The 17968-nt window shown below is 38.0% G+C and overlaps 1 protein-coding gene across 2 annotated transcripts in view; it reads right to left on the bottom strand.

The window, feature by feature from the left end:
* flt1 (fms related receptor tyrosine kinase 1) overlaps positions 1-17968 on the bottom strand; it is a 156115-nt gene that overhangs the window by 66040 nt on the left and 72107 nt on the right. For both annotated transcript variants that reach the window (XM_061921500.1, XM_061921499.1), the window contains exons 11-12: positions 690-816; positions 512-620 (exon numbers count right to left, since the gene is read on the bottom strand). In XM_061921500.1, the coding sequence (XP_061777484.1) occupies positions 512-620; positions 690-816 (236 nt within the window). The remainder of the gene's footprint in view (positions 1-511; positions 621-689; positions 817-17968) is intronic.

Below are 17968 nucleotides of genomic sequence, written 5' to 3'. Positions count from 1 at the left end.
CCAAAAATGTATATTTTGTTGTTTTCTTACTGTACCGAAAATTAACCGAACCGTGACCTCTAAACCGAGGTACGTACCGAACCGAAATTTTTGTGTACCGTTACACCCCTAATATTACTGGATTACTAAAATAATGAATGGATTACTTATTTTTAAAATAATTGATAGATTCCTGGATTATTAAAACAATGATCTATTACTAAAATAATGAATGGATTACTTCCATCCATTTTCTACAGCTAATTGCCTTTAGGGTTGCGGGGGGCGCTGGTGCCTATCTCAGCTACAATCGGGCGGAAGGCGGCGTACACCCTGGACAAGTCACGACCTAATCACAAGGCCAACACGAATAGATTACTTATTCCTCAAAAAATTATACATGACTGATTACTAAAAAAAATGGATAGATCACTGCAGCTCCACACTCATTCATTGTTTAAAATCAGGAAAAAAAAAAAAAAAGTATTTTGAGGAACGATTCTTTAAGATGGAATGATTTGACCATCTTCACCTGAGATGTAGAAGTAGACATCCAGGTGGTCCACACCTGCAGAGTTGGAGGCGACACAACGATACACCCCCGACACCAGAGCCCGGCCCACCGTCAGAACCCCGACCGTCTGATGGAGGACACGTTCAGTGTTGTTCCGCTACAAGAAGCACTACATCATGTCATTGTGTGTGCACACCTTGTTCTTCCCCTCAAGCACTTCCCGTCTGAGCGCCACACTCAGGATGTGGTTGTGTGTGGATGTGGCGGGAACACTCTGCTCCGTCACAGGACTCCACAGGGAGGACGGCGACGGGCCCGCACACCTAGGAGGAGGAAAAAGACGAGGAGGAGGAGAAGACTCAGCTGTGTTGACATAAGTCACATTCTGTGTGTGTGTGTGTGTGTGTGTGCACGCTCACATGCTCAGCGTGGGTTGTTTGATGTGGTCATCATAAATTGTTCAATTAGTAGCATCACATTGTTGTAATGTACACAATGATAATTGTCTTATTGTCCATACATGAAGGACGTACTTCCACTTCCTGACATTCTTTGCTACAGCACAGCTGACATGTGTACATTCTCTCACTGATAATACAATATGGCTATGGAAACCCCTATATGAATGTACTATGGATATTTCCAACTCGCCATGTTAGTGATGGAATGCTTTATGAAGCTACCATGAATTGTTTAACGTGGACCCCGACTTAAACAAGTTGAAAAACTTATTCAGGTGTTACCATTTAGTGGTCAATTGTACGAAATATGTACTGAACTGTGCAATCTACTAATAAAGGTTTCAATCAATCAGTCAAAACTAATGCTAACCATCTCATCTGGTTGGGTATTTATTTTTAGACCCCCGGAATGGTTCCGAACCACTACTATTTTTGCACCGACCAATCCTGCCAGAGTCACGTATTATACAACGATGCCATGTTTTAGTACACGGGTTGCACGTGACGTCACGGCCAGTTGCTGACTCTTTACACTTCGGCACTTGACAAAAGCAATTAACTAAAAGAAAAAAAAACGCTCCAAAATAAGTAAAGTCAGGATCCACTTTGCTATTGACATGCTACTGAGAAGCAATTTTAGCATCTCCAAATTTGTAAAAAAAAAAAAAATTTAAAACAACAACTACAATGCACCTTATAGTCAAACAGCTGGTGAGTAATAAGCACCGATTTTTTCCGGACTATAAGGCGCACTTAAAATCCTTTTTTTTCCCCACTCCAAGGTTTCTCATAGTCAGCATTGTCACTGGCGTCCCACTGGGTGTGAATTCTCCCTGCCCACTGGGTGTGAGTTTTCCTTGCCCTTTTGCGGGTTCTTCCGAGGATGTCGTAGTCGTAATGGTTTGTACAGTCCTTTGAGACATTTGGGATTTAGGGCTATATAAATAAACATTGATTGATTGATTGATAAAGCGAAGTGAATTATATTTATATAGCGCTTTTCTCTAGTGACTTAAGGCGCTTTACATAGTGAAACCCAATATCTAAGTTACATTTAAACCAGTGTGGGTGGCACTGGGAGCAGGTGGGTAAAGTGTCTTGCCCAAGGACACAACGGCAGTGACTAGGATGGCAGAAGCAGGGATCGAACCTGGAACACTCAAGTTGGTGGCACGGCCACTCTACCAACTGAGCTATACCGCCCCAAACTCGACAGTGTGCCTTATAACTCGGTGCGCCTAATGTATGGATTAATTATGGTTTTGCTTACCCACCTTGAAGCCATTTTATTTGGTACATTTTGGTGTGATGATAAGTGTGACCAGTAGATGGCAGTCAAACATAAGAGATATGTGTAGACTGCACTGTGATGGAAATATGACTCAAGTAAACAACATTAACATTATATATGTTCCATTGAAAATATAGAACATTACACACGGCGCTCAAAATTCTATCAAAAATGTTTTAGTACAACTTTGGTAAGCTATGAAGCCGCACCGCTTGATTGATTGTCGATGTATATACAGTATATACTGTATATCCTTCTCACCCCGGTGGGGTAGTATCTATGACATCCACAAACTCAGGTCCTCTACCAGAGGCCTGGGAGTTTGAGGGTTCTGCGCAGTATCTTCCCTGTTCCTAGGACTGCGCTCTTCCGGACTGATACTTCAGATGTTGTTTCTGGTTGGAGCCACTCTCCTCGTTTGGAGGTTACTGATCCGAGCGCCCCCACTACCACGGGGATCACGCTAGTCTTGACTATATATATATATATATATATATATATATATATATATAACTTAATAATAACATTCATTGCCATTTTCAAATTATGATGATTTTTGTTATCCTTATATTTTCCCATCGTTTCATGTAGTACAGGGGTATCCAAAGTGCGGCCCGGGGGCCATTTGCGGCCCGCAGCTAATTGTTTACCGGCCCGCCACACATTCTGGAAATGCTATTGCAAAAATAAAAAATAACAAATAAAAAAAGTGGAATGAGGTGAAATCTAAGCAGAAAAAGTTGCAATGTTGACACAAAGCTGCCATGAAAGCCGTTTTTTTTCTTTTGTCTGGCTTTATTTTTCCTTTTTTGCCATTGCTCCAAAAAAAATGAGGACAAAAAAAATCCATGTTATAATGAATTATTTTCAAGTCTCCAATTACTTCAAATATTTCACTTTAAAATGTTTTATGTGGTAAATATTGCATATATTGTGTAGTTGCCATATAAAAACGTCAAAGTTTTCTTTGACAAAAAGCGCATAATACAAACAAAATAATACTTCAAACGTAAAATTGACAGATATATCTGAAGTTGATCTCGTAACTTAAGTGTTGAAAGTAAAAGAAAAACCTAATAAAAATGTATCACTTTATGAGTGGGGCACCTTTTGGATACCAAATATATTTAGTGTTTTTTATTTAGCTTTTCACTGTGATTACTCAAAAATATTAAAGAATTAAAATCAATTGTGTCCTGCATTATTGGTCTTTTAGGGCTCTAATTACTTATTTTTTTTTACTAATAAAAAACAAAGTTGTTTTTGACAGAAAAGCCATAAAACCTTTTATTATTTTTTATTACTTCATTTCAACTTGAAGTTTATATAGAGATTTACTGTAAGCGTTAAAGGCCTGCTGAAAGCCACTACTACCGACCACACAGTCTGATAGTTTATATATCAATGATGAAATATTAACATTGCAACACATGCCAATTCAGCCTTTTTAGTTTACTTTAATTCAAATTTCCCCGTGAAGTGTCGTGTTGAAAACGTCGCGGTATGATGACTCGTATGATGACGCGTGCGTTTGACGTCTCAGGTTGTAGCGGACATTATTTTCCAGCCCGATCCAAGCTATAAGTAGTCTGCTTTAATCGCATTATTACACAGTATTCCGGACATCTGTGTTGCTGAATCTTTTGCAATTTGTTCAATTAATAATGGAGAAGTCAAAGTAGAAAGATGGAGGTGGGAAGCTTTTAGCCTTTAGTCACACAAACACAGCCGGTGTTTCCTTGCTTAAAATTCCCGAAGGTGAAGCTTTACTATGGAACAGAGCGGTCAAGCGAACATGGATCCGGACCACATGTCAACCGGCAGGTTTCGGTGACAAAAATTGTGGTAATAAAGTTGGCTCTTACCATAGTTATGAGCGGAGCCAGCGTCCTCCTGCAGCTGCTGCGGCAACTATTACTTCCTCCCACGGAGAAACTGGCGGTCACTACACCAGTGGTCACACCCCTCCGACTTTCAGTTACTATATCATCTCACTAAAACACTAGCAACACAATAAGCAGATAAGGTTTTTTCCAGAATTAACCTAGTAAATGTGTCTAATAACATCTGAAACATTTTTCTAGTCCTTCACTATCAATATCCTCATCCACGAATCTTTCATCCTCGCTCAAAATAATGGGGAAATTGTCGCTTTCTCGGTCCGAATCGCTCTAGCTGCTGGTGGCTACGATTGTAAACAATGTTCGGATGTGAGGAGCTCTACAACCCGTGACGTCATGCGCACATCGTCTGGCACTTCCGGTAAAGGCAAGGCTTTTTATTAGCGACCAAAGGTTGCGAACTTTATCGTCGATGTTCACTACTAAATCATTTCAGCAAAAATATGGCAATATCGTGAAATGATCAAGTATGACACATAAAATGGACCTGTTATCCACGTTTAAATAAGAAAATCTCATTTCAGAAGGCCTTTAAATAATAATTATAAAAATAATAATAATTTTACTTATTTTTAACATTTTGATGACTGAGACCCTTTATGGTCCCCGGGACCCCTAAAGGTAAAATAAATTAAAAAATCCATATATTTTGTTATGGTTTGGAAATGGGGGCTTCACGGTGGCAGAGGGGTTAGTGCGTCTGCCTCACAATACGAAGGTCCTGCAGTCCTGGGTTCAAATCCAGGCTCGGGATCTTTCTGTGTGGAGTTTGCATGTTCTCCCCGTGAATGCGTGGGTTCCCTCCGGGTACTCCGGCTTCCTCCCACTTCCAAAGACATGCACCTGGGGATAGGTTGATTGGCAACACTAAAATTGGCCCTAGTGTGTGAATGTGAGTGTGAATGTTGTCTGTCTATCTGTGTTGGCCCTGCGATGAGGTGGCGACTTGTCCAGGATGTACCCCGCCTTCCGCCCGATTGTAGCTGAGATAGGCGCCAGCGCCCCCCGCGACCCCGAACGGGAATAAGCGGCAGAAAATGGATGGATGGATAGATGGGTTCGAAAATGAAAAAATATAAAAATGGCCCCCACATGCTTTAATTTTTCAGTGTGTGGCCCTCAGTGCAAAAAGTTTGGACACCCCTGATGTAGTACTTTGGAATTAATTGATTAAAAATAATTAACATCATTATTACATAATGAACCCTATTTTCTTGTTCATTTGTTAAGCAAGCTTTACAAAGATACTACTCTTTTAAAAATGTGGTAAATATTAAAGTTATGACATGATTACCAAAAAAGGTCACATCTGAAATATGGAACCTTATTGTTGTCTTAGTATTAAGAAGTTAACCGGAAGTTAGTACATTTTCACCGGTTTGAAAAAAAACATAACTTTCTTAGTTTTTGTCACAGGAAAATTATACTTATATCACTGATATCGTCATTACAAGACCGGTCTGATAATACTGGTTTCATGTAAATTAACGAAACTTTTACAGCCATATTGGACATTGAAGTTGCTAATTTAGGATATTGAGAGGGAAAACAATGATTCACTTTAGGGCAGGTAGAAATGTTGTTTACAAATACTTCTTTACACCGTTTATTTATTCGATAAAAACACATTTGTCTTACCTTTAAGTGTGTATGTCTATCTTTCTCCAGGGAGAATTGTTAGTTTACTTTTAAAAAATATCAGCTGCGTGAGGAGTTTGTACTTCCGGTATTTGTGTTTCGTTGCAGAAAAACGGTAACACCCAACACCTGCCAGCTCGCGTACGCCCTGCCTCCTTGTGGCGAGTCAGAGTACTACTGCATCTGTCCGTTTGTTGTACGATCGCCCAAGGTTATGCTTACACTGCAGGTTAATCACGATTTTTTTCCCCCAAAAAATCCTACTGAGGCCTGTTTCATATCAAATTATATGCTTATTTTTACGTAATTGCAACAATTAAAGGCCTACTGAAATGAGATTTTCTTATTTAAACGGGGATAGCAGGTCCATTCTCAATCAATCAATCAATCAATGTTTACTTATATAGCCCTAAATCACAAGTGTCTCAAAGGGCTGCACAAACCACTACGACATCCTCGGTAGGCCCACATAAGGGCAAGGAAAACTCACACCCAGTGGGACGTCGGTGACAATGATGACTATGAGAACCTTGGAGAGGATGAAAGCAATGGATGTCGAGCGGGTCTAACATGATACTGTGAAAGTTCAATCCACAATGGATCCAACAGTCGCGAGAGTCCAGTCCAAAGCTGATCCAACACAGCAGCGAGAGTCCCGTTCACAGCGGAGCCAGCAGGAAACCATCCCAAGCGGAGGCGGATCAGCAGCGCAGAGATGTCCCCAGCCAATACACAGGCAAGCAGTACATGGCCACCGGATCGGACCGGACCCCCTCCACAAGGGAGAGTGGGACATAGAAGAAAAAGAAAAGAAACGGCAGATCAACTGGTCTAAAAAGGGAGTCTATTTAAAGGCTAGAGTATACAAATGAGTTTTAAGGTGAGACTTAAATGCTTCTACTGAGGTGGCATCTCGAACTGTTACCGGGAGGGCATTCCAGAGTACTGGAGCCCGAACGGAAAACGCTCTATAGCCCGCAGACTTTTTTTGGGCTTTGGGAATCACTAATAAGCCGGAGTCCTTTGAACACAGATTTCTTACCGGGACATATGGTACAATACAATCGGCAAGATAGGATGGAGCTAGACCGTGTAGTATTTTATACGTAAGTAGTAAAACCTTAAAGTCACATCTTAAGTGCACAGGAAGCCAGTGCAGGTGAGCCAGTACAGGCGTAATGTGATCAAACTTTCTTGTTCTTGTCAAAAGTCTAGCAGCCGCATTTTGTACCAACTGTAATCTTTTAATGCTAGACATGGGGAGACCCGAAAATAATACGTTACAGTAGTCGAGGCGAGACGTAACAAATGCATGGATAATGATCTCAGCGTCTTTAGTGGACAGAATGGAGCGAATTTTAGCGATATTACGGAGATGAAAGAAGGCCGTTTTAGTAACTTTCTTAATGTGTGACTCAAAGGATAGAGTTGGGTCGAAGATAATACCCAGATTCTTTACCGTGTCGCCTTGTTTAATTGTTTGGTTGTCAAATGTTAGAGTTGTATTATTAAATAGAGTTCGGTGTCTAGCAGGACCGATAATCAGCATTTCTGTTTTTTTGGCGTTGAGTTGCAAAAAGTTAGCGGACATCCATTGTTTAATTTCAGTCATACTTGATCATTTCTCGATATTGCCATATTTTTGCTGAAAGGATTTAGTAGAGAACATCGACGATAAAGTTCGCAACTTTTGGTGCTGATAACAGAGTCTTGCCTGTACCGGAAATAGCAGACGATGTGTGCGTGACATCACGGGTTGTGGAGCTCCTCACATCTGAAATTGTTTACAATCATGGCCACCCGCAGTGAGAGCGATTCGGACCGAGAAAGCGACGATTTCCCCATTAATTTGAGCGAGGATGAAAGATTCGTGGATAAGGAAAGTGAGAGTGAAGGACTAGAAGAAAAAAAAAAAGACTATACAGTGGGAGCGATTCAGATGTTATTAGACAAATTTACTAGGATAATTCTGGAAAATCCCTTATCTGCTTATTGTGTTAGTAGTGTTTTAGTGAGTGTGGAGAGGCGGAGCCGACGGGCCGATAGCGGGGTAGGACAAATTGTGGTCCTACTCAAGATGGCGGCCAGTAGGCGGAGTACGCAGCGGAACAGAGAGGCGGGGGGCGCCTGGAGCAACGCTGCAGCAATCGGAACCAGGTGCGTAATACACACACCTGCTCTCAATCTGTGCATCTCCTCCTGCTGTATAAAAGGAGAGAAGGAGGCGCAACCGTGGCAGAAGGAGTAGGAGAGAGTCGGAGTGAAGACAGCCAGACGAACAATCAAGACGAGCCAGAACCACCGAGAGCCACGGAGCGACCAAGACCAGTACAGGAAGACGAGGGCGACTGAAAAGGAGCGAAGGAGGCACTGAAAGAACGACCGACTGACATTGCGAGCGACTTTGTTACAAAATAAAGAGTCAAACATGTGCGAAGCGATGTCCTCCGTTAATGGTCCATGCAACCCACGCAATGGCGGCAGGAAGCCGTTCACAGTGAGATTATATGGTCGTACCTGTACAACCCGCACCTTTCTTCAGCACCAGTCGACGGGTGGTGGCGATGCCCATCTCTGCCCTTCGCAAGGGACCCTCTTCGAAACACGATCTTTCGAAATGATCGCTGCATAATACACTGTACTTTGTGTGTGGTCCAATCCAACCGTGTTCGCTTGACCGCTCTGTTCCATAGTAAAGTTTGACCGTCATCTTTCGGGAATGTAACCAATGAAACACCGGCTGTGTTTGTGTTGCTAAAGGCGGCCGCAATACACCGCTTGCCACCTACAGCTTTCTTCTTTGACGTCTCCATTATTCATTGAACAAATTGCAAAAGATTCAGCAACACAGATGTCCAGAATACTGTGGAATTATGCGATGAAAACAGACGACTTATAGCAGTGAACAGTGCTGGAACAAAATGTACTCTACAATGCGGGACGTCACGCGCACGCCTCATCATACCGCGACGTTTTAGCATGATACTTCCGCGCGAAATTTAAAATTGCAATTTAGTAAACTAAAAAGGCCGTATTGGCATGTGTTGCAATGTTAATATTTCATTATTGATATATAAACTATCAGACTGCGTGGTCGCTAGTCGTGGCTTTCAGTAGGCCTTTAATATAATTCTAACGTCATCTTAAGGCGACAAACGTCACACATCGTCGCCAAAACAAACAGGCGCGAAAGTAACTGTTATGTTATGTATTTATGGGTAATAATAAAAAAAAAATGCTTGAGGAAAAAGAAGATATCAGACAGTATTAAAAAAAAAAAGTTTTAAAATGGATTAAAATGTAAAGATTTGCGTCACTCTCCCGCCGCTCCGCCCCCTCACCCACAGACTCTTCGGACTAAAATACCCCACTGCTAAAATTACCTCCCTCTTCTTTAATATATTATGTGACATATTAAATATATATGTATGACACAAAAAAGAAGAAATCAGACAGTATTAAAAAAAAAAGTTTTAAAATGGATTAAAATGTAAAGATTTGCGTCACTCTCCCGCCGCTCCGCCTCCTCACCCACAGACTCTTCGGACTAAAATACCCCACTGCTAAAATTACCTCCCTCTTCTTTAATATATTATGTGACATATTATATATATATGTATGACACAAACATATTGAAGTTGACCCAAATGTGCCAAGGACTCACAGGGACACAAACCGCAAAAATTAGCCTTGGATTCGCCACCCTCCTTTTTGAATGGGGGCGATACTGATAGTCGACACCCAGCCGATACTTTTCACTTGAAATACCGTATATCCTTGAATGGCCGCCGGGTATATGGTATGCGCCTGCCTTGAATTACTGCCGGGTCCAACTCCCTTCCCAAAATAATTAGCGCATGCTTAGTATTACCGCCGGGTCAAACTCGTCACGTCACGAGTGACACTTCCCCTGTCATCATTTTCAAAATGGAGGAGGCTGATTTCAATTCCGGTAATTTTAAATCGCATAAAGGGAAGAAGATTAAGAGCTATTCAGTAGGATTTAAGGTCCAAGCTATTGAATACCAGTATGCTAAAAAGAACAGTAAGCAGCTATGTTTTATTAATATACCGTAGCTGCGTGTGTCAAATATGAGTCATTAAATGACTCCCGCCTCCTGGTGGTAGAGGGCGCTAGTGATCCTTCTTGCGACTACTCCGCTGCAGAAGAAGTGACAACGAGTGACGTGATATGTGCTGGGAACAGATTTCACGCGGTGGGTGCACGACGGACCTCTTAGGATGTAACACCACTACTCCTATGGTGGCTATATAAACAACCGGGCTGAAATAAAGCATGTTCCAGTCCCAAATACCCAGTGTATTATTTATACAATAACACTTCATGGTGGCAGCGGTGGGATAAAGAGATCACCCGCGGAGCAGAACGGGAGGGGGAGTTGTCCGAGGATAATTCTGTCGTCGCCCGCATGTGAGGAGCCGAGCTAACTGATAGCAGCGGTCTGATAGCAGTTTTCTAAACTGGACTTTTATTCGAAGCAGGAGCTAATAAAGGAAGATCTCCATCGAGACTGAGAGACTTTTAAAACTGAAGAAAAATAAGGAAGACTTCTATAAACAAGTGATCGAGGCTTTTGATCAGGAGGAGCTGCGCATGGACTTCCTTTATAAGTAAAGGTAAGACCATAATAACGTTTTTTTATTAAATGTGCTTTTCATGATGGTATCCTTACATCACACTAAAATTTTTACTGCATGCCTTTGGTAAGTGCCGGAGTGAAAAGAGGTTTTAAAATAATTAGCGCATGCTTACCTTTACCGCATGCCTTTGGTAAGCGCAGGAGTGAGAAGAGGTTTTAAATTAATTAGCGTCCTGGCGGCAATTCAAGGAAATACGGCAGATCCATCCATCCATTTTCCTACCGCTTGTCCCTTTCGGGGTCGCTGGAGCCTATCTCAGCTGTAATACATTGATCATTAAATAAATAATATTGTTACTCGTGCAAAAACTGCAATGTAGCAAAAAAACAACCTTGGATTTCTTTCTCAAAATAAAATTAATACACTTTAAATGTCCCCAAAGACCCCGAAGATTAATAGCAACACAGTTTTTAATCTGGACTAATGTGGTCCACGTGCCTAAAAGGGTTAAATGTGCCTTTATTGCATGTTCACATATGAAACTGTTTTTCAGAATCATGTACATAGGTACCTATATATATATATATATATATACATTGCAGCAATTACTACTGATAGCTGTGTGTTTTAAAAGCTGTACAATGACTACTCTAAAGCAGATCAAAGTGTACAAGATAAGGTTTTGCATAGGAACCAATTACGACACTAGTTAATAATTACAAGCTAAAAGTTTAATTTTGGAAAAAAAGATAGAATTTAGGAACCAAAAGGAAAAAAAATACTAAAATCTCAAACTTTTACTTTGTTTGTGTGCGTGTGTGTGTGTTTAAGAAAAAAAAAATACACGTGTGATGATAGCCATAGAACAGGAAACAACACATATTACAACATGAGTCCTGGCTGTTTAGTACAACAATCAGTCTTTTTTACACTTTGGTAATATAAACAAAGTTTGTTAAAAGCTTGGCTTTATTCTTGTAATATAATCAGTTTTCCGAGTAAAACTCCCCTCTAGCCAATTGTATTTCATTAAATGGCAGAGTATTTATTTATTTGATAGTACATTTATATATACATATATACATACATATACAGTATATATATATATATATATATATATATATATACATACATATATATATATATATATATATATATATATATATATATATATATATATATATATATATATATATATATATATATATATTAATTCTTGCGATAGAAAAATAAAAAATTAAAAAGTAGTTTACTTCATTTTTGCAAAGAGCAATTGAAAAGTTTTATTTATTTTTTTGTTTTGTTTTTACTTCATTCTAGTAATGGTAAAAAAAATAAATAAATGTGTAATTTACTTCTTTTCTGCGGAGTAAAATTATTTAGAACGATTCCCTTATTAATTTTTGCACTGGTATAATTAAACAAATATAAATTATGAAAGTTTTATTGTATTTATACTTCACTGTTGCAATAGCAAAAGTTTTTAAATATTTTCACACCCCGTTCTTGCGATAGTACATTTTGAAAAATATATTTTTAAACTTCATTCTTGCGATAATAATTCGAAAAACAAATGTAGTTCATTCTTGCAGTATTAACATGTAAAACAAATTTAACTTTATTCTTGCAAAAGTAAAAATGTTTTAATAAAATGTTTTTTATGTGATAATCGATGAATTATTAAGCAAAAGTGAGCTTACTATTGGACAATGTATTACTACAACTTTTGAAAAATAAAAAATCCAATGGGATATTCCATATAACATCTGTTCATAATTTTTATACTTTATTTTTTTGTGAAGTACAGCTTTTTTTGAAACATTTCCACATGATTTTCACAATAGTATGTTTTCTTGTATAAATAAACAAACACAAAAATGACGATATTCTTACAGTACAATTTTTTGGGGGTAAAATTTTGACTTTCTGTAAAAAAATATGACTTTATTTAGGCAATATTTGAACATACATCACGCAAAGTGTTAGGTACGTGTTAATAAGGAAAAGGCGTTGTTCCATACAGTGGTTAACTTCTTTTTACACTTGTATGATTACCAAACATGTGGTGTTTTGACCCGGGAACAGACCAGTATCTACAGAGGTATGTTTGCATAACCTGTTGATTTACAAAATTATGTACACAAAGTTGCACAAAAGATACATAAAAATTGTACATGCATTTATCCAGTCTAATAATCTTTTTTTTTTTTAGTTATTGTAGTGATTTTACGACATGAATTCTGCCTAGCAACAAGTGGACGTGCAAACATGTCACATGACCAGGGAAATATTCTGCTCATAAATGCTCTTCTTCTTCTTGTGTGTGCTTTAATGACAGTCAAATTTGTGAATGACACACACAAACACAAACACACACACACACACACACACACACACACACACACACACACACACACACACACACACACACACACACACACACACACACACACACACACACACGCACACACACAGGCCATCACGGCCTCCATCATCATGTTCCCAGCAAGGCGTTGTGTTTCTCAGAATGGAAATAAAAGTGTTGACATGAATTTGGTTAGTTACAAAAATAGAAAAGAAGTGAACACTGACATCGCACAACAATTACTCCTCACTCAGTGTGTGTGTGTGTCAGTGGGTGTAAGGGGGGGGGGGGGGGGTGACCTCTTGCCTTTTCTTCCTGCCCTGTTCAGTCTAAACACCTTAAACCTCCTCCGTCCCTCACACTTCCTGTCTCCACCTTCCAAAATAACCCCGGTGAGAAAAGGAACAACAAGCATGTGCACAAATATAAGCAAAGTTTAATGCGCACAAAAAGACACACACAAATATGATTCATACACGTTGTCAAATATTGTCATTTGTTCGTATGTACGTTAGTTGTATAAAATTATTAAATATTAGATTCATATATTACTCATAGAACATCTTTATACAAGGGATGGATCACAGTGGGAGACAACCGTAACACACGCACACACACTCGCACACACACACACACGCACACATTAAACACACACTTGCATTTCAAATGTATCAAGGAGTATTAGAGCCAGAAATAAAAGCAACAAGTCATCAAAAAGGCAAGATAACACACAGTTTTAAAAAATTGGCTGAGGATAATTTGTTATATTTTTCTGACAATTTCTTTCCAAAAAATAAAGTATTATTGTTATATTTTTCTGACAATTAAAAGAAAAAATTGTTACATTTTTCTGACGAATATGTTTAAAAAAATAATATTACAAGAATTATTTATATTTTTTTTTATGGCAAATAAAAGCGACAACTGTTATATTTTTCTGACGAGAATAGCAAGAAATGTAATTTTTCTCTGTTGAATAAAACATCTAAAAAATATTTGGACAAATTATTTTCTAAAGAAATATATATTTTTCCTGACGATTATTTTTTTCTAAAAAAAAACTTTTTTTTTGGCAAATAGAAAAAAAACACATTTATGCAGTAGTACATAAATGTGAAAAATGGGAAAAAAATATTGTATTTTTGTAATAAAAAAATATTGTAATATTCTTTAGATATTTTTTTCCAAAGAGAGTAGCATTACATTTCTAATTATTTCTTGAGAAAGTTGTTTCTTAAAAAAAAAAATGTTTTCTGGCAAATAATTGTTATACTTTTCGGACAAATAAAAACAAAAGTTGTTCTTTTTTCTGAAATAAATGTTACAATTTTCTGTGGGATAAAAAAATCTAAAAAAAGATTTAAAAAATATTAAAACAATATATTTTCTCTACAATTATTTAAAAAAGAAGAAGAAAAAAACAGGTTTTTGGCAAATACAAAAAAAACAGTTACCGTTGTACTTTAAAAAAAAAATAAAATCTGGAATTTCTTTCCAGACAGAGTAGCAATAAATGTTATATTTTTCTGGGGGTAAACACAAAAATGAGAAATTGTTTTCTTTAAAAAAAAAAAAGTTTTCTGGCAAATTAAAAAAAAAAAAAACTAGTCTTATTTTTTTGCCCCCCAAAAAATATTTGTTGCATTTTTTTAACAAACATTTTTCCAATAAAAAAAAAAAGTTCAACATTTTTTGTCAATTCTTTCTAAAGAGAGTTGCAATAAGTATAAAGATCCCCCTAAAATTGTAATTTTTTTGAAAAATTGTTTTCGAAAAAAATAAATTTTTTCTGCAAATATTTGTCTAAATAAAATATTTTTGGGCAAAAAGAAACAAGAAAGAAACATTACATGTTATATTCTTCTGGGTGAAAAAATATATAATAATTTTTTGACATTTTTTTTTGAAACAATAAAGCTTTTCTGCAAATACTTGTCTAAAGAATATATTTTCTTGGAAATAAAAAAACTTTTTTCCAATTTTCTGCCAAGAAAAAAAACAAACGTTATTTTTTTCTGGGGGGAAAAATATAAAAAAATTTTGTTACATTTTTTCCATAAGAAAAATATTTTATTTTCTGAAATGTTTTGTCTAAATAAACCTAAATTATTCCTACAATTTTTTTTGTCAATCTTACAATTTAAAAAAATAATTTTTCCAGCCAGGAGACATTTAAACATGCAAAAAAAATACTTTAATGGAATGTATTTTGCATTAATTTTTATCAAAAAAAAAAAAAAAGAAAGAAGTTTTATCTTACAAAATGATGACTTGTTATAATTTACCATGAATTGATTATACAAGTTGAAAAACTTATTGGGGTGTTACCATTTAGTGGTCAATTGTACAGAATATGTACTGTACTGTGCAATCTACTAATAAAAGTTTCAATCAATCAATCAATCAATACATAATGCTATTTAGTCTGGATCATTTCCCATTGTGTGTTGGCAATAAAAACATGTATTTCCTCTTTTTTTGGGTGATATTGCTGCTTTTTCCCGGTACAACGATGCGGTTTTTGCCCTGATACTCCTTCATAGGGATGGCTTGCAGTCTGTCGCACGCCCACGTAGAGACGACCGGGCCGCGGTGAGAACACGGTCCTACAAGCGAGAACTACGGGAGCGTCCCCAACACGGGTGTCCCTCGCTCTTTTCCATCGTTTTTTTTTTTTTTTTTTTTTGTGGCCTTCTTGCTGGCGCGGGGGACAAAGAAGACATGGGAACAGAAACTCACAGCTTGTGTGGAGGTGGGCGGGGGGTGGGGTTTAGGTCGGGGCTCGGGACACGCGCCCATGATAGTACCACTCGAGGACACGCAGGAAAACAAAAAGGAACGCGGTGGTTGGCGGACGAAGGATGGACGAAGGATGGATGGATGATGTTCTTCACTATGGGAGCAAGAAGAGGAGCAAAATAAATAAATATTGAGGAAGCAGGTGTCCTGAAGTCTTTTCTCTCTCTCTCTTTCTCTCTCACTCTCTTCACTGCTCAGCAGTGTTGAAGTCCTCCCAGCGCATCCGCCCACTTCATGTCAGTCACCAAAAGGTTGGCCATTGGGGGTCGGAGGGCCGAGATGGCGACCGAGAGGGGCTGCAGAGGTATGTGTGGCGGGGGGGGGGGGGGGGGGTTGCTCTCAAGAATAGATCAAGCTCTTTGGGAAGCGTCCTGTGCCACGTTTGAAGACGAGGGGACAATCACGCTCTCGCGTCGGAGAGGAAGCCAAACAACAAGAGGAAAAGCGCTCTGATTTTTGCGCAGGAAGTCCAGCGCGCCTCCTGCCCGGGCCAGATAAGAGCGCTGCGATTCCCATGGCCGAACCCGGCGGGACCCGGGACCCTTGGTGGTGGTGGAGGGGGTGGGGTGGGGCAGGGGGTGGAAGGGGGGTTGTGGGGGCCGGGGGGGGCGCACATGAGGCCCTCCTCAGCCTGGCCCAGCCTGGCCCAGCGTGCCGCCCGGGCCTCCTCCGGCCTGCCGTCAGGCTTGTGGCGCAGCCGGGCTGCAAAGAACAAGGTCCAGTGAGGATCCAGCAAACACACTCAGCACAAGTCAAGCACACGTCACTCAAGCACAACACGGCTGTTTGCACCGCGCACCCCCTGGCCAGTGAAGAGGTGCTCTCACACGACTTAAACCCAAAAGTGATGTTTGGAAAAAGACTGTAATCACTTACTGGAATCCACTTCCACAATATCTGCTATCAATCACCAGCATAGTGGGCTTTAAGAATAGACTAAGAGGAGAAGTATTGTGGAAAGAGATTATTCTAGATCAGGGGTTACCAACCTTTTTGAAATCAAGAGCTACTTCTTGGGTACTGATTAATGCGAAGGGCTACCAGTTTGATACACACTTTAAAAAATTACCAGAAATAGCCAATTTGCTCAATTTATCTTTAATAAATAAATCTATATACATAAAAAAAAAAAGGGTATTTTTGTCCGTCATTCCGTCGTACATTTTTTTTCCTTTTACGGAAGGTTTTTTGTAGAGAATAAATGATGAAAAAAACACTTAATTTAATGGTTTAAAAGAGGAGAAAACACGAAAAAAAAGAAAATTACATTTTGAAACATAGTTTATCTTCAATTTAGACTTTCTAAAGTTCAAAATTCAACCGAAAAATATGAAAAGACAAACTAGCTAATTCGAATCTTTTTGAAAAAATTTAAAAAAGAATTTATGGAACATCATTAGTAATTTTTCCTGATTAAGATTAATTTTAGAATTTTCATGACATGTTTTAAATAGGTTAAAATCCAATCTGCACTTTGTTAGAATATATAACAAATTGGACCAAGTTATATTTCTAACAAAGACAAATAATTTTTTCTTCTAGATTTTCCAGAACCAAAATTTGAAAAGAAATTCAAAAGACTTTGAAATAAGATTTAAATTTGATTCTACAAGATTTTCTAGATTTGCCAGAATATTTTTTGGGAATTTTAATCATAACAAAATTGACGTAATATTTCCCAAATATTCTTCGTCGAAAAAACAGAAGCTAAAATGAAGAATTTAATTAAAATGTATTTATTATTCTTTACAATAAAAAAAATCAATTTACTTGAACATTGATTTAAATTGTCAGGAAAGAAGAGGAAGGAATTTAAAAAGGTATATCTGTTAAAAAAATCCTAAAATTATTTTTAAGGTTGTATTTTTTCTCTAAAATTGTCTTTCTGAAAGTTATAAGAAGCAAAGTAAAAAAAAAGATTCATTTATTTAAACAAGTGAAGACCAAGTCTTTAAAATATTTTCTTGGATTTTCAAATTCTATTTGAGTTTTGTCTCTCTTAGAATTAAGAATGTCGTGCAAAGCGAGACCAGCTTGCTAGTAAATAAATACAATTTAAAAAATAGAGGCAGCTCACTGGTAAGTGCTGCTATTTGAGCTATTTTTAGAACAGGCCAGCGGGCGACTCATCTGGTCCTTACGGGCGACCTGGTGCCCGCGTTGGTGACCCCTGTTGTAGATTGTACCTAATGTCATAACTGTTTTTATTGACTTTTGAGTATTTTATTGATTATGGGATAAGCAGTAGAAAATGGATTGATGGTACTTTTTTGTCACTTATTGTTTGTCTTTGGTACACTAATGTGTATATTTTAGGCCATTGGTTCTTTGTTTTATTTTTGCAAATATATAGGTATATATATTTTTTTATATTGCTATTTTTATCTTTGGTATGAAAATTATTATGTAACATAAGTT

The sequence above is a fragment of the Nerophis ophidion genome, linkage group LG15 (assembly GCF_033978795.1).
Source record: "Nerophis ophidion isolate RoL-2023_Sa linkage group LG15, RoL_Noph_v1.0, whole genome shotgun sequence".
Lineage (NCBI taxonomy): Eukaryota > Metazoa > Chordata > Actinopteri > Syngnathiformes > Syngnathidae > Nerophis > Nerophis ophidion.
Note: the sequence above shows the minus strand (reverse complement) of the source record. Positions and strands in the feature narration are given on the sequence as shown.